The sequence below is a fragment of the Sceloporus occidentalis genome, unplaced genomic scaffold (genome assembly GCF_023333645.1).
Source record: "Sceloporus occidentalis isolate IW3139 unplaced genomic scaffold, rSceOcc1.0.p SCAF_13, whole genome shotgun sequence".
Taxonomy (NCBI): domain Eukaryota; kingdom Metazoa; phylum Chordata; class Lepidosauria; order Squamata; family Phrynosomatidae; genus Sceloporus; species Sceloporus occidentalis.
This window is the reverse complement of record NW_028316993.1, coordinates 5,221,219-5,236,842: the sequence shown is the minus strand read 5'-3', so window position 1 is coordinate 5,236,842 and position 15,624 is coordinate 5,221,219. Positions and strand designations below refer to the sequence as shown.

Genomic DNA, 15,624 nt, shown 5'->3' with positions numbered 1-15,624 from the left:
CCCACTGGGGAAGTGCTAAGGGGAAAATGCTCCCTTTTCTCCATCATGGTTGCTCATCAATGCTGGAAAAGAGTGAGAGAGAGCCACCTTTCTTATCCAAAACCCACAAACCTCTTTATTAAAATCCTAGTCCGTAATCTGAAACAAGGAACAGCCCCTTGGCTTCAGTCTTTTTTCACTCCAAACATCACGCTGAACTGACCGCCTCTTCTTTTTCCTGCTGCCAGTGCGATGGAGCAGCAGCAGTGACCCTGAGGATAGTTCAATTTCTCTATCAAATCTCTCCTTTCTCCCCTCATGGATGGGGGTGGGTGGGTGGGGGTCCTTGGGTCCTTTGCCCTCACACTTGGTGTGCAATCTCCTGCACTTTGCGCAGCGTCTCCTCCGACTGCAACTGCTCAAAGGTGAGCAAAGACAGGCCCAGTTGGTCTTCCTGGTGGGAGACAAACAACAGTCGGGTGAGAACAGGGATGCAAAGACTATTCAGAAATAGTCACAAAATGATTGAAAACCTATATTTCTCAAGTGTTGGGAAACCATGACAAGGAGAATTCTAGAACGATGAAAATATTTACGGTTTGGGACTTATTCTGTGCAAAATTTCCAGCATTACTGTGCAGAAATTTATTTTCCATACAAAAAATGCCCACGTGCAAATTTTGCACAGAATACACCCCGAACTGCAAACATTGACCAAAAACTGTCCAGTTCATGCAGCAGAAAGGAAATTGCTAAAATTACTAATTCCTTCCTCACAGCACAAAATTAGTGAAGAATTACATCCCAAGAACAGGGATGACGGTACTTCCCAGCGTGCTCTGGACCATAAAGAGATAAGTCAAAAAAGGGGTCCACAAATTATTTCAGGTGCTGCTGGGAGCCTTGAGGATCTTCAACAAACAGCCTGGGAGAGACCATGCAGCCGTGGCAAGGCACTGTGCCCACCTCTGGCATTAGTTTAAGCCCACGGCAACCATGGGGAGCCTTTATTCCTCTCCTGCTCACCTTCCGGAAAGGCTGAGCCATCTGCCGCAAGAAATATTTGGCGACCTGTATGGCTTCGTCCACTGTCAAGTTGAGGTTGGCGTCCGTGATGTGCTCTTGGATCCAGCGGGGGAGTTTTCCGCGCTTGTCAGCCCGGGCGAAACGCTGCCATGTAAGAATAAAAGGGCACAGTTCATGAGAACAGGGAGAGCGCATGTGGATGCACATATACTCCTCTTACTGAAAAAAACATCCCAACTAGGACTGCCAGGTCAAGACTATCCTGGGCCCTGAGATTTCAGGGCCAAAATCTGAGACCTAAGGTTGAGACCAACCACAGCTTCACAGAAGATGCCTTTCAAACCAAAAACACCAAGTCTCACAAAGGAGGAAAAATTATACTTTTCAAGGTTGCACTCTTGCCCTGAGATTTCTTCCTTTGGGCTGAGAACAGAGAAGAGGGACCAAGACCTGGGAACCAACCTCCTACTACACCAAAGCTACTCCTCCATACAACACTTGCTTCACTTCTGACCCACCTTGTCTGCAAAGATCATAAGGCCGTAGTCTGTCTTGCCACGGATGGCCCGGCCCACGCATTGGGCTGCGTGGCGCATGGCGTCGAAAGTAAGGAAGTCATTTTCACGGATTTGGAACTGGTCCCTCAGGTACTCCAGCCGTGCCTCGTGGGAGAAGACAGAAGACAGTGTGCGAATGAGAGAGAGAGAGAGAGAGAGAGAGAGAGAGAGAGAGGAGTACATTAGCCACCCAGCTGCCTCTGAAAAACCCATAAGAGCACAGAGCCTGCTGCTATCCTTTCTCTCTCAGCCACTGGTAGACTGCCTATGCAAAGGGAGGTTCCATTTAGCTACCAATGCGAAACAAGGCATCAATATGCCTGGGCCTCCAGTTAAGTCACTAGCCATTGTGACACAGTGGGGACTGAACTCTTCAAGTCGACAATCAGATCCTAGGAGGCTGGGCCTTTTCTCATGGCTTATTTCCCCTCCTTCTGTGAGACATGTCACCAAGGGCTCCCTAATCCCTGGAAGGGGATTAAGGAAGGGGATTCAGATCTCAGACTCATTGCCATCAGCTGGCAGCCCCAGAATCTCAGTTCGACTGAAGCTACCCTCCAGCTGACCCTCAGCTTTGCTATCTGTTGCGGAAGGTGAGGGACTGCAGAGTTTGGTGGCGGAAAATCAGGACTATCAACTCATCTCCTGGAACAAGGCAAGCTGTCCTCACCTTTAGGATGCGGCTCTGGGTGTAAACATAGGGCACACCAAACATGATCACAGCTCTTCCATAGTGGTGAACTGGGGAAAAGAAAAGGTGGACCTGGGTTTATGATTTGGGTTTGGTTGGCATGGAAATCAAGCTAGTCTTTTAGGTCAACCTTTCTCCGATCCCTGATTCCTCAACCTACAGGAAATGTTGACGTACCCTTTGAAATACCTCCACACTTCCTTTTCCTGCATTAATTTCAAAAGAAAAATGAACAGGCCTTTTATTCCCCAATTGGGCCTCTGGGCACCAGTGTGGGAGAGCCCACGGCTGAGCATAGAGCATGAAAATGTTGCAATGCAGTTATGGATTCGTAATCTGGAGCCAGCATAGTGTACTATCAATTTGTGCTAGACTCAGAAGACCAGAGTTCAAATCTCTGCTCAGCCATGGAAACTCACTGTGTGAATTGGGGCTAGTCACACTCTCTCAGCCTCAGAGGGAAGCAAAGGCAAACCCCCTTTGAACAAATCTTGCTAAGAAAACTCTGTGATAAGTTGCCATAAGTTGGAGATGAGCTGAAGGCACACAACAGCAACAATCTAGACTTACAGACCCATAACTGCTGTGTATAATAATTGTAAGCTGCTCTGAGAGCCTTTAGGGCTGAAGAGCAGGTTATAACTACCACAAATAAATACATATTCACTGAATGAATGAATAAAATTTATTCGGTCATTGACCAGTATAAAAACAAATCACACAAGCAACATATCAATATAACAATAACCAATTAAAATATAAACTGATAGTAGACTAGCAAGCCTGCCTTTTGCTTTTCTGTTGGACTAGGGCTGCTTGAAGACCTGTGAATACATATTCACTAACACTACATAGTCACTATCGTGGCACTATTTTCACAATTGTAAATGCCCTCCCAAACCTACCACACCAAGATATAGAAGTCCATTCATAGCATATGTATACAGTAACTAAACAGGCAAAGCAAAATATGGGCCTCTACTTATAAACTTAGGGGTAAAAATCATGTAGGCTTTCAGATGTTGCTGGATGTAGCTCCCAGCATTCTGCATCAATAGCTATGCTAGCCCAGGGCTGCTGGGAGTTGTAGCCCAACTAGATCCAGAGGGCTACACAATTCCTGTGCCTACCCTACAGTTGCAATACGCAGGAGCAAATGCAACTTCCCATTCAGACAACCGTCGACAATGTTTTCCCCTCCCTGCGTCTCCTTTGAAGCTTCTAGTCATTTTTAAAGCTCTTTGTCTCCAAAAGGAAGACAATGAAAACAGAGATAAAGATAAAACTGTCTTAAAGAGAGAGCAAACACTTACCAAAATCAATTCCTTCAGAGACTTTCCCCCGGGCCACCGACAACAAGATGGCCCCTCTGCCGTTCTCGCAGGCCTGCCGCACAGGGCAAAAAAACCTTATTCCAAGCGCTACTCAAACCCACTACACATATTTCTTGCAGTTACATTTGTCTGCCTTTGTCCCTAGACTCACCCAGGAATAGGGCCATGGAACTCACTGGGTGATCTTGGCAAGTCACTCTTTCTCAGCCTCAGAAGGTAAAGGCAAACCCCCTCTGAACAAATCTTGTCAAGCAAGCCCCATGATAGCATCGCCATAAGTCACAAATGACTCTACTCACCTCCTGGTATTTCTCTAAAGCCATGCTGGTCTCGGCTCCATCCTGCGTCTCAATGAAGATGAGTTTGTTGCGCTGGATGTTCTCCAAGATCCCCTTGGAGGCCAGAGAAGGAGGAGGTCACACAGCTAAATAATTCACAAAACTACAATTCCCAGAACTCCATAGCACTGAACCATGGTAGTTAAAAGTGGTATCAAACTACATTATTTCTGCAGTACAGATGCAGCCACGGAAACCCACTAGGTGCTTCTGAACACAGAGGTTCCATTTAATCTCTGCAGTTATGTGTATCATGCATCCAATTTTCCCCCTATATTTGGTAAGTTTGATGTTTTTTAAAATTGCTTTTCATTGCGGCTAGCCATTCTGAATGCTATGTAAACAGGGCATCAGTATTCATACACATAAACCAGGGGTGTTTCTACTGTATTTGCAATGTTGGTTACAGCTTTAGAAATATTCCCATTAAGAAAAACCCGATAAAGAAATAATCAACCCCAATCTTCTAGGCCATTTGTTAAAAATACCCTGACTTTCCCAACTCTCCCCAAACACCCACCTGCTCATACCACGAAGCCACAATGTTCTCCATGTATTGGTAGCTGGTAAAGAAGGCCACAATACCATCCGGGACAATGGCAGACATCTCCAGGAGCAGATTGCCATAGTTGCGGATCACAGCTGCCGGGAAACCAAGATCCGTCTCAAGAAGGGGACAAACACAAGGGCTGGAATAGTGTTGGAAACACCAGCCTGGTGTAACTCAAGGTTACACATACATATGTCTTGTTCTGATGTGGCCCAAGGGGCTATTCACTAAGGCCTTGCTTTCCATCCAAAACCAGCTGCTAAGACCTGCAAGGTGCTCCTATAGTTGTTTTGGATGAACATCCTGACAGTAAGAGCTGTTGGACAGTGGAAGACACTGCCTCGGAGGGTGATAGAGTCCCCTTCTTTAGAGGAATTTAATCAGAGGATGGATGGCCATCTGTCATAGGGAATGCTCTGATTGCATATTCCTGCATGGGAAGGGGTTGGAATATAGGAACCTTGGGGTCTCTTCCAGCTCTGTAATTCTAAGATAAATTGCTGGGGAGGGAGAGGAAGGTAACAAAACAAACAGCAATAAGTACGTTCTAGTCTGGAGTCTTCCTGCGGCATGGACCTGTCCCCTCTCATACTTTGAGAAGTGCCAATGTACACAGAGAAGATGCTATGGAAAGAAGGCACCAAGCATTCAATTCCCCCACCATCCCTAAGGTTGCCCTGCTTTGCCAAGAGCAGCACCTCTTACCCATGTCTTCACGGGTCTCGAACTTGGAGCTGATGGCCACTTGGTCATTCCCTCGCCCCACAATCTGAGAAGGAAATAGACCAGGAAGAAAACACTTCTGTTGAGAATGCCAACCAAGGGCCATTCATGTTGAGTAAGCAAGTGTTTTCAGAGAAGCAATGGGTTGGGAAATTGTAAGGGTGGGCAGGATGGATGAGGCCTTGGAAAGGACATCACACCCAACACCATCAGCTGGAGCTTTCCAAGCCAGTGCTTAGGGTGGGGTTCTTGTTTCAGTCCCCCTTTGTGAACCACACTGTACCCCCACTTCAGAGGCCAGCTGAGTCCCAACCTCAGGACTCAAGATGGCACCTGAAACTATGCCCAGTGGTACTCCATGCTTGCCTACCCTGATGGGAGGTTCACTATTCCAGTTCTAAGGAGAGCGGACATCTTGTTTCTGCTATGGTGAGGGTGATAGTGATGGCAGCTAAGATGGGGCAACTCCTTCGTTCTCCTTGGCTCCTAGCACTCACCATTGGGCACAAGCAGGTCCTGGCGAGGGTCATGGTGAACGTGGCCATAGTAACCGGCCTGAAGTCCAGGATCTTTGGATAGATATCCAGTGGAGAAAGGGTCTGTGTCAGAGAAAGGAGGAAACTGGGTGGATGGAAAATGCCTGTCACACACTCCGTGCAGGGAAATAAGAGAATTGAGATTTGTAGGGAAAGACAAAGCTAGGGAACATTATCTTCTCTGCCCCACAAGGTCTACTTACACCCGAAGTGATAATGACCGACTGGAACCGTTCAAAAACTGGCTTGATGGCAATGGAGGCATCCATGCAGCTAGAAAGAGAAAAGGGAGTGAAGGGAGAGGCCTACTTAATAGGACTTGATCATCCACAGATTTTGGTATTCATCACAAGTCCTGGAACCAAACTCCAGTGGATAACAAGGGCCCACTGTACTAACCAATGTTTTATGTGAGCAGTTTCAAGTCCAGCTTTTCCTAACCTGGTGCCCTCCTAACCAGGATGCCACAGTCAGTTGGGTTGTAGTCCAGCACCTCTGGAGACCACCAAGTTAGGACAGACTGAGTTAAGACAAAGGCTGCAAGCCATGATAGCTAAACAGAACCATGATACTTGCAGGCAATTCAGCAAATGTTTCTCCATCTTTTCTTTGAGAGGAGAGAAACCCAATGCCAGCTGCAGAAAGGACCCAAGATTGCAGGTTGAGAGGAATGCAGCACAGGACTCTCACCTGAAGTGCAGGATTGGGTTAATAATGGTGGGAGTCCTATCATCAAAGGGTTCGATGATGATGGTAAAACCTGTTAACAGGAAAAACAACACACACACAATGGGATGGGTTGTGCATTGTCAACAATAAAAAATATATTTCATCAAACAGAACGTTACACTCTCTTATGCCTCAGCTTTCTTTGGATTAAAATAAAAAGTGAAGGGAGGCAAGACTAGTCCTCATTGTTGCAAGGTGAGCCAGATAATTTTTGCTAGTACACTTCCCCCTCCAGGCAACAAGGATTCCTAGGGCCCAAACAGACAGGCAAAAATAAAGTTGTTTTGGGTCACTTTGGAGGTATGCTGTTTGAATGACACACGCATCTTAAGAGGCCAGAAGCTGCGCCAAAGCTGCGCTCTGGTCCTCAGGACTGGAGCATGGCTTTGGCGCAGCTTCCGGCCTTTTAGGACGCATGCATCATTTAAACAGCATACCTCCAAAGTGACCCGAAGCAGCTTCATTTTGGCCAGTCTGTTCAGGCCCCTAGTTGCTCTTTGACAGGGTCTACTAGCTGGGATAAAAAAATAGGCAATGCTGTTTTATTTATTTTTACTATGCAATATGTATTTAACTTTTTCAAATTAACATTTGTTTGTTTAATGCTTTTTCAAAACCTTCCTACCACATATCGCTTTAGTTGTTTTGTTTTAACTCACACAGTAAGTCACTTTGGTCCCACAGAGAGAGAAAAGTGGAGTTATAAATCAAATAAATATATCCCAGACTCTCTTTAGTTCAGGAGCAGATGAATTGTAGCTCTCTAGGGCTGCTTGGCTGCTAATTTTGACCCTCCTTCCAGACTCCCATGGCTATGCTTTTTTGCAATGGTAAAAAAAAAAAATGTGTTTCTGGCAAGGTGGTAGTCACTATGGCTTGTAAAAGGCCCAAAAGGCAATAGGAACTTGTCAAGATTGGTTGCCTGAAATGCACCACAATCTCCCCCTTTGCAGTCCTCTGCAACTCAATGCAAAAAGTTCTGTAAGGATTGGGGGGGGGGGCTCTTCATTTGTTTGAAATGTTGCCCTCCAAGTCAGGAGAGGTCTGGACTTCTAGGGCAGGAACAGACCAGGGAAACCTTCCCCTCTGAGCACCAAGAAGGAAGAAATTAAGCTTCTTAAAGGTGGCAAGGCTTGACTTGGCCTCAGCACTAAGCATTTAAGAGACTTAAGCAGTATTTATATGTTGTGACAACGTCAGACACGTACATACACACAGAGTCCGTTCTCTTTGCCTCTTGGTCTGATGAGATGGTGCATAGCCTTTCGTACATGCGCACTGTCAGGTCTAATGCTATGGAGAGCCGCCTGGTGGCCTCTGAGAAAGTTACTAGGTGTGAGGATCCCATTAAGCCAGGGTTTAGAAAAAGTACTATTTTTAAATTGTGAAGAAAGCTTTTAGACTATGAAGAAAGCTGATAGGAAGAAAAGCAATGCATCTGAAATGTTCCTCACTACATTTCCTCTTACCTTTGGAGTAAGTGCTGACCAACGTGGCAAAGTTGGAAATCAGCGTAATGGGGGAGAAATCGGAGATGTCTGCAATTTCCAGCGTGCGAAGGAGGGAGCGAAGCCGTTCGGCACAGAACCTGCCAGGAAAGCAGTATTGTAAAATCAAGTATTGTGAAACAGCACGGTTCTCAAAGCCTATTCGCAATTTCAGAGATATTCTATACAAAATTAGTATGTGGTTGTTTTACCCAGAAAGTAAGATTTTCTGGCAAGAAACGGCTTCCTTCTACATTGAAAATAAACACAGAAATATTATCTCCTGTGTGGAAAATATTGTTTTGCATGCAAATCAACTATGTGCAAACATTACACAGGGAAAAATCATAATTATAGCGTCCTCTGTGCAGGACAGCAAACAATCTTGTTAGTCTAGGGTTCTTCTCTTTGAGGTTTCTCAACACTTGAAATACATGCTTTTTGGACCAGTGTGAATAATTGTCAATATTCCTCCCTCTCCCATTAAACATTGGAATCTGCTTGTGTTCTGGACTTTGGGATGGTGAAGGGGGGACGGGTAGGAAAAGAGGAAGACTGTGTTACAGGTGGATAGACTCCATTAAGGAAGGCATGACCAAGCAGACTCATACCTTTCCTACTTACCGGAGCGGCTTGCGGTCAATGCAGACTTTTTCGTGGATGTCCTTCAAGAACGACGGGGGACTCTCCTGGATGATATGATGGACCCGCAAGCGGGACTTCAGGTACTCTAGGAAGCGCTTCAAGAAGCCAACAAAGTGCTCTGCAGTTCGGATGTTGCCCGGCACAGCCTCTGCCCAAAACAGAGCACCAGACACATCATTCTCTGCCTTGGCCATGAAACCCACTGGGCAACCTTAGGCAAGTCACATTCTCTTAACCATAGCAGAAGGCAATGACAAGCCTCCTCTGAACAAACCTTGCCAAGAAAACCCCATGATAGGTTCACTTTAGGGTCACCATGTCAAAAATTACTTGAAGACACACAATAACAAAATATTTGTATTCATATACTACATCACGCAGTGGGGAGCAACATCCGCTTGCAGATGTAAAGGGGGTCACCAGAGTAAAACATTTGTGACCATTGTCTTTACTGTCTATCTAATAAAAGGGAGCTAAAACAATTGTTTATCAGCATAGCAAAAATATTAGCACCGAGACAGTGCATGGGTTTGTGGTTTCCTCTTCCTGGCAGAGCAACATAGCACCTAATCTCCTACTACACAGATGCACACCTTGGAGAATCTCATCTGGCAGTACTGGGTTGGCCAAATAGACATCCGTTTCTCGTGCAACGTTGGCCTCTCTCAGCCCCTCCACCAGGCGCCGGTATTCCTCCTTCAGCTTCTGAGCGTCTGTTTCCTTGATGCTGAAAAGAAGGGCACAATGTGGGTCTTTTAGGGAGGACGGAGGTGGCAGAGCTGCCGTTTCAAGGAGATACAGGTTAAGTGGCACTGGGGAACAAAACAAATTAAGAGGAATGGCTGCAACTCAGGGGTGCAATGCTTGCTTTGCATGTAAGGGGCTGGTTCTATGGCATCAACCAGGTGTGGTTGGGAAAGACCTTTCCCCAAGAGTCTGAAAGACTGCTGTCAGTTAGCACTGAATCAGATGGACCCCTGGGCTTCAATCCATCTAAGCAGTGCCCATAACAAGGTCAGCTGGGAACTGAGTGGAACGTTTCGTACTACAGTAGGATCATGTATTAAACAGGTTCGTATAACATAGGTTCGCTCACAGGTGATGGGGAAAAATATGATCTCTCTAGGCATTTTCCAGGTTCTCTGGTGCAATTCGACGGTATGCATCTGCTGAAAGTTAACCATAGAGGACTTACAAATGCCTAGAGTGGTCTCTTCCAAATGAGCTCCTGGAGTGAATTCTCACCTTTCATAATGGAAAAAACAAATCAAGTTTCTAAGCACTCAGGGATGCAAACATTTATGCTTGAAATTGCACAAGCAATGCTTGCTGGGATCCCAGAACAACAGAAGTTGGCAAAATCTGGATGATTTGGGGATAGAATTCTAGCATTCTTAAATGCCACCGCTTGAGATGCAACCAGGGCAAGAAGGGGAAGAGATCTCCTTGCTCACTTCTGGATGGCAGTTTGTAGCGTGGCCACGTTCCCCTGGCACCGATCCAGCATCTTGCGCGTGATGTTGACCCCCATGGAATCAATGCAGACATTATCTGTGGACCAAGAGGAACTGTTATCCTCCTCCTCCTCCTCCTCCTCCTCTCCTTTCCCTCCACCCAAACTGAGACTCTTGTTTTTATAACTTAAAAGCTGAACAGCTAAAGTGATACCAAACGTCCTTTCTCCACTATCACTCTCTCACGTACCAATATTGTGAGCCTCATCAAAGACAACCACCGACTTCTTGGCCAGTTCCTTGGACACCAGGTCTGCAATCTTGGGGTCTAAGAGATAGTGGTAACTGTACACCACAATGTTAGCATGAAGAATCTGCTCCAACATGGAGAGAAAGAGGAGTTCAGAACTGGAACAGGGATCAGAGTAGACACTACATCCAAATAAATCCATTGTTATAACCCTTATTTTTAAAATTTTAGCTCTTTGGGACAGAAAGGAAAGCTAGAAAGACAAAGGTGCAAGTTTGCAATTGAATATGACAGGAACATTACCGAATATCGGGCAAGGAAGTATGGGCACCAACCCTTCTGCCGCCCGTAAGCCTTCAAGTCGTCCAGGTTGTATACTCCGTATGGAATGGGCAGCTGGCGACCGTGGGCATCAAATTCCTGCCAGGGAGAGAAGGAAGTGGCAATCATAAAGAGCTAAAATGTGAATCCAGTGAAATGTATCCATGTTCAAGCAAAAGATTGAAGGAGGCAACAGGCACATGATCAGAAGATGGAACTTCCTACCTCCTCCTGGACATTTCCTCTGGAGCAACTGAGGATAGATTTAGTCTTGATATAGAGATATTGTAAGAGGATATGGCAAGCCCCTTAAACTGATGTTACTCCGATGGATGTGGGCTCCCCAGAGAATTTGGTCACCTCAGTCTAATGGTATAGAAGTTTTGCTGTGTGTGCCCCGCACCAGTGCCCATTTTGTCCATGGCACCCCTGTACCTCAAAAAAACGGCAAGAAGGAGCGCTGCTATCCTGTTGATGCTGGACCCGTATATATGAAGCCGTCAGACTGAAACACTTTCCGTCCACCTCCTTCCCAAAACGCAAGGAGCTCACCTACAATGAGAAATGAAGACCCCCCCCCCAACCCATTAAGTGTGAACAAAAGAGTGTTTCTTACAGACCCCCCGTCCTCCTGCCCCATGTAATTTTGGTGAGATATTTAGCATGCCCTGCGAAATAAATAGCTCTGGGGCCACAACAAACTACAAATTCTACTACAGGATTCCATGGCATGCAGACACAACAGTAAAGTAGTGTCAGACTGTGTTATTTCTGCAGTGCAAATGCAGCCCTAGTGATGTGTAGCAGCTTTAGACCAGGACAACAGAGGCCTGGGTTCAAACTGCTATTGAGCCCCCCAAAAAAACCCTTGCTCAGTGACTTTGGTCTGATCACTTTCTTTCAACCCAGCCCACCTCACAGGGTTGTTGAGAGAACAGGGGTGAAGGAGTAGGAAGAGTATAGTATGAAGCAAGTGTGGACATCTGGGTTGCTGTGATCACATTTCACACAAACAATCAGGGGTAAAGAAAAGGGAATAAAAGGAGACTGGAGACTTGGAAAAATTACTTCTGGACATATTACATAGGAAGGGGGTGAAGAGAGTAGAGGCATGGAGCAGAGGTCTTTCTGTTGAGTGCCATTGCAGGTGGTACGGCGGGTGAGATGCAGACCAGCCTATTGAACCCAACTGCATAAGCCTGGGTCCTTGAATTCAATGGGAATTACTTCGGGGTGGATGCAAAGGTTCTTCCTAGAGCTGAGCGCTAAGGCAAGGAACGGCATCTTCTCCCCCGTCTGCTTCTCGTAGAAATCCAGAAGTTTGCGCAACTCCTCAATTACCTGTTGGGGAGAGTAACACATTTGTTATGCCAGTGCTTTCTCACTCCTCCCTTCCCATTCCCTGCATGTGCGGATGCCTTCCAAACACCCATCCATGTATGGTGACCCTGTGGTTTTTATGGGGTTTTCTGAGCTGAGGAATGCTCAGAGGTGGTTTTGCTACTGCCTTCCTTTGAAACACAGTTTGCACCACCTGCTATCCTTGGCAAGTCTCCCATCCAAGGAATAACCAGACTATCTATTCAGAAGAATTGATGCAGGTTGTCACTGCTTTAATCGCCATGGATCAATGCTATGCCTGGGATTTGTAGTTTTGTAATCTAGATATTTAGCCTTCTCTTGTCAGAGAGCTCTGGTGCCCCACCAAACTACAAATCCCAAGATTCCACAGCACTGAGCCATGGCAGTTAAAGTGGTGTCAAACTGCATTAATTTTGCAGTGGGGTGTCAGCAGCCTCTGCTTAGTTTCCAAGATCAGATGGGGATCGAGTACCTTCAGGACATTAAGGCCCTTTCAACCCCATATCCATCCCTTTCTAGCAACCAAGAAAGATGGCGGGGGGAATCACTTTGTCAACTACAACTCCCAAAATCCCTGAGCCAGGAGAAGGCACTAGGGGGATTCTGGAATTTGTAATCCAAGCATGTTCCATTTCATCTGTTTAAGTGTTTAAATCTACGTATTCAAATGGTTTCATGTCTTTAGCTATATATTGAATTTTAATCTAGGTTGTACCCTGTCTCAAGCCCTGAGAAGAGGCAGGTAAAAAATAATATTTTGTTATTACTGATTTCCAGAGTCTGCAACAGATGCTAGAGCTACGCACACGCTTGACATTATTGTTTATCTATCTATTGATTGATTTTGTTTACCCCAGTTACCTTTTCAATTTCTGGCACAGTTCTGGAGCAATAAATGAGCTTGGTCACCTCCAAAGGGTAAGCCTGGAGAAGAGAAAGAACACAGTGTTTGCTTGGAAACCTCCTTTTTGATGGAGCAAAATGATTGGGGGGGGGGGGGGTAAGCAGGCAGCAGCCAGCCATCTCTGAATCTGATTTCTACTGATGGCACACTCACCTACTTTCATTTTTTAAAATTTAATTGACAGTAGGTTATGTCACTATCATTATCCTCATATAACGTACCCACCAACTGTCCTAATTCGGCAGGAACAGCCCCAATTAATCCTCTGGCGTCCCACTTTTCCATCTGCTTTTCAAATGTCCCACTTTTTCTTTCTCTCTTCTTCCCACTTCCGCCCCTTGCCTTCAGCTTACTCCCCAAACTGAGTTCAAAGTGCAAAAGTAATTTGCACCCCATTAACTCTGCAGCGGAGAAAAGGATAGGAGGAGGCAGAATCTTCCTTTTCCCAGTAGACTCAGGCAAAAGCAAACCGATGCAGCCTCTCCTAGCTTGTGCATTCTTCCTCATTCATAGCTTTTGCCATCTTGGCCACACTCTGGTTTAAGTTTGCTGCATGTGTCCTGATTTTTCATCAGTGAACTGTTGGAGGGTACAATGTGAGAGAGGAGGGCTCTGAGAGCAATAGGTTAAACAATAAACATTCCCAGGCTCAGTCCTCCAAGTGCGCTGGACTACAATTCCCAACAGACAGCATGCTAGGAGCTGCAGTCCTACACATCTGCAGGGCACCTGGCTGGGGCCACCAAGATATACTCACCCGCTGATAAGCCACGATGAGAGACAGGAGGGAGATGGTTTTCCCAGTCCCAGAGGGCATTTCCAGTACTCCATGTCCCTGGGAGAGAAACAGGAGGGAGGCACATACGTCATACAAAACCACTACAAAGTCTGCACCTTCTTCTTCTACTGATAATCTGGTCCTGAACACAATACAAGAACAGCTTTAAAGGCCAGGTTCCATTCAACCCCTGATACGACCCTACAGAATTGTCTCACAGGTGTTCCTACGATCGTAAATGCCCCTCGTTTTGGGGCTGTATGGGACAAGAGGAGACTTATTGGGGGGAACCCACAAACGTCCACCTTAACCGAAACAAACCCGACTTTCATCCAACCTTGGCGTCTAACGTCCTCTTGAGCTCCAGCATATAGGAATACTGCTCAGGGTAGATGTAGTCATAGGGGAAATAAACAAGCAATCCATCGATGTTCAACCTGGGAGGAGAAAAAGAGGCAGGCGTTAGGATGATGGGAAAACCCACTCATCTGTGCTCCAGGAAAGGATCTATCCTCAAGGACCGGCTCATCCCAAAGCCATGCTCTCTGGAGCCCTATACTTCCCAGTCCCTTCTTCTGAAATGTAGCTTACAGCACATGAGGTTCGTTGGCGGTCTCCCATCCAAGGACCAACCGAGGCTGACCTTGCTTAGCTTCTGAGCTCAGGCAGGTCCTTTTGGGGTATTTAAGTCCTCAAGGTTCATATACGGTGGGCTCAATCCAGAACATTTCTGTTTATTGGACTACAGCTCCCAGAATCCCCTCTAGACAGCATGGCCACTGGTGCTGAGAGTTGTGGCTCAAAAAAGATCCTGAGTCAATCCTGTTGAAAGGGAGGGGGCGATGTCTACTGACAGGGGAGGATGGGAATTGCAGTGCAAAAATGACACTCCTCCAAGGTTTGACTAAATCCTATTGAATGCAAATGTGGGTGAAGCAATTGCACCTACTGTCTGGGGGATACTGGGAATTGCAGTCCAGGAAGGCATTGCTTCAAGCTCTGGCTAAATCCTACTGAACAAAAGGGGGGAGGGGTTACACTTAGTGCCTGGGGGATACTGGGAGCTGCAGTCCAAGGAGGCATTTCTCCAAGCTTTGTCTTGAAGGCATTACACCTGCTGGATAGGGGATACTGGAGACTGCAGTCCAAAAGGTATTTCTCCAAGCTTTGACTAAATTACATCGAATACAAGGGAGGGCATGACACCTACTGGCTGGGGATTATGGGAAATGTAGTCCACAAAAACCCCAACCTCTGAATTACTCATCTGTACATATAACCTCAGAGCCATTCCCCTGTTTTCCTGCCCTAATGGTATTTCCCACTCCCCCCTTCAAATACTCACTTCATGGTCTCTCCCACTCTCCGCTCCCATTGACTTCGCCAAGGGCCAGTTCTCACTCCGGTCGTCCCAAATTAAAAGCTCCTGGTGGTGCTTCGCCTCTAGCCCCGCCCCCTGCTCGCGCCCTATTGGTCGGAAGTCTTCCCCCCCCCAGGCCGCGCTCTGATTGGCTCAGCTGGAAAACAGCCCGTAGCTCCTCCCACTCAAACAGCAGTTCGTATTGCTCAAGCCATAAACATACAATCTGGGTTGCGTTGCAGCCAGGCCTAAGCAGCCGCTCCGCTCACCTCTACGGTTAGGCTGAAGCAGTCAAACCCAGAGTTAATCGATGCAAGAAAGTGGTTGTGTTGTGGTTTTTTTAGGGGTGAAGTTTATGAATAGGTTGCAGATTGAGGCCATTTTAACTGCCCAGGAGCCTGGGATTTGTAGTCTTACAAGGCCTTTAGACAGAACGATTTATTATGGAGAGCCTTCTTGAGCTCTACTGGCCACAAGAAAACTACAGATCCCAGGATTCCATGGGATGGGGGAGCCATGGCAGTTAAAGAGGTGTCAAGGCTTTGCAGCTTAGTCACCCCTCCACATTTGCAAGGCTTAAGGGAAGAATCCTAGAGTTGG

General features: G+C 46.4%; 1 protein-coding gene across 3 annotated transcripts; it reads right to left on the bottom strand.

Annotated features, from left to right (window-relative positions):
* Nucleotides 1–109: 109 nt before the first annotated feature.
* Nucleotides 110–15,105, bottom strand: ERCC2 (ERCC excision repair 2, TFIIH core complex helicase subunit). Of its 3 annotated transcripts, none has more exons than XM_089478439.1 (23): nt 15,010–15,105; nt 14,002–14,101; nt 13,644–13,721; nt 12,844–12,906; nt 11,848–11,961; nt 11,056–11,172; nt 10,603–10,719; nt 10,300–10,423; nt 10,050–10,146; nt 9,189–9,322; nt 8,575–8,743; nt 7,933–8,051; nt 6,425–6,494; nt 5,938–6,007; nt 5,696–5,797; nt 5,181–5,244; nt 4,446–4,567; nt 3,887–3,979; nt 3,567–3,639; nt 2,233–2,303; nt 1,524–1,667; nt 1,006–1,149; nt 110–433 (listed from the first exon to the last, which is right to left on the bottom strand). In XM_089478439.1, exons 1-23 carry the CDS (start codon nt 15,012–15,014, stop codon nt 341–343), a joined length of 2,283 nt encoding a protein of 760 aa, XP_089334565.1. In that variant the 5' UTR covers nt 15,015–15,105; the 3' UTR covers nt 110–340. The 3 variants fall into 3 exon arrangements, with proteins under 3 accessions (XP_089334565.1, XP_089334567.1, XP_089334566.1); XM_089478441.1 differs by lacking the exon at nt 15,010–15,105 and adding an exon at nt 14,256–14,338; XM_089478440.1 differs by lacking the exons at nt 110–433; nt 1,006–1,149; nt 2,233–2,303 and having other exon boundaries at nt 1,532–1,667.
* Between the last annotated feature and the right edge of the window lie 519 nt (nt 15,106–15,624).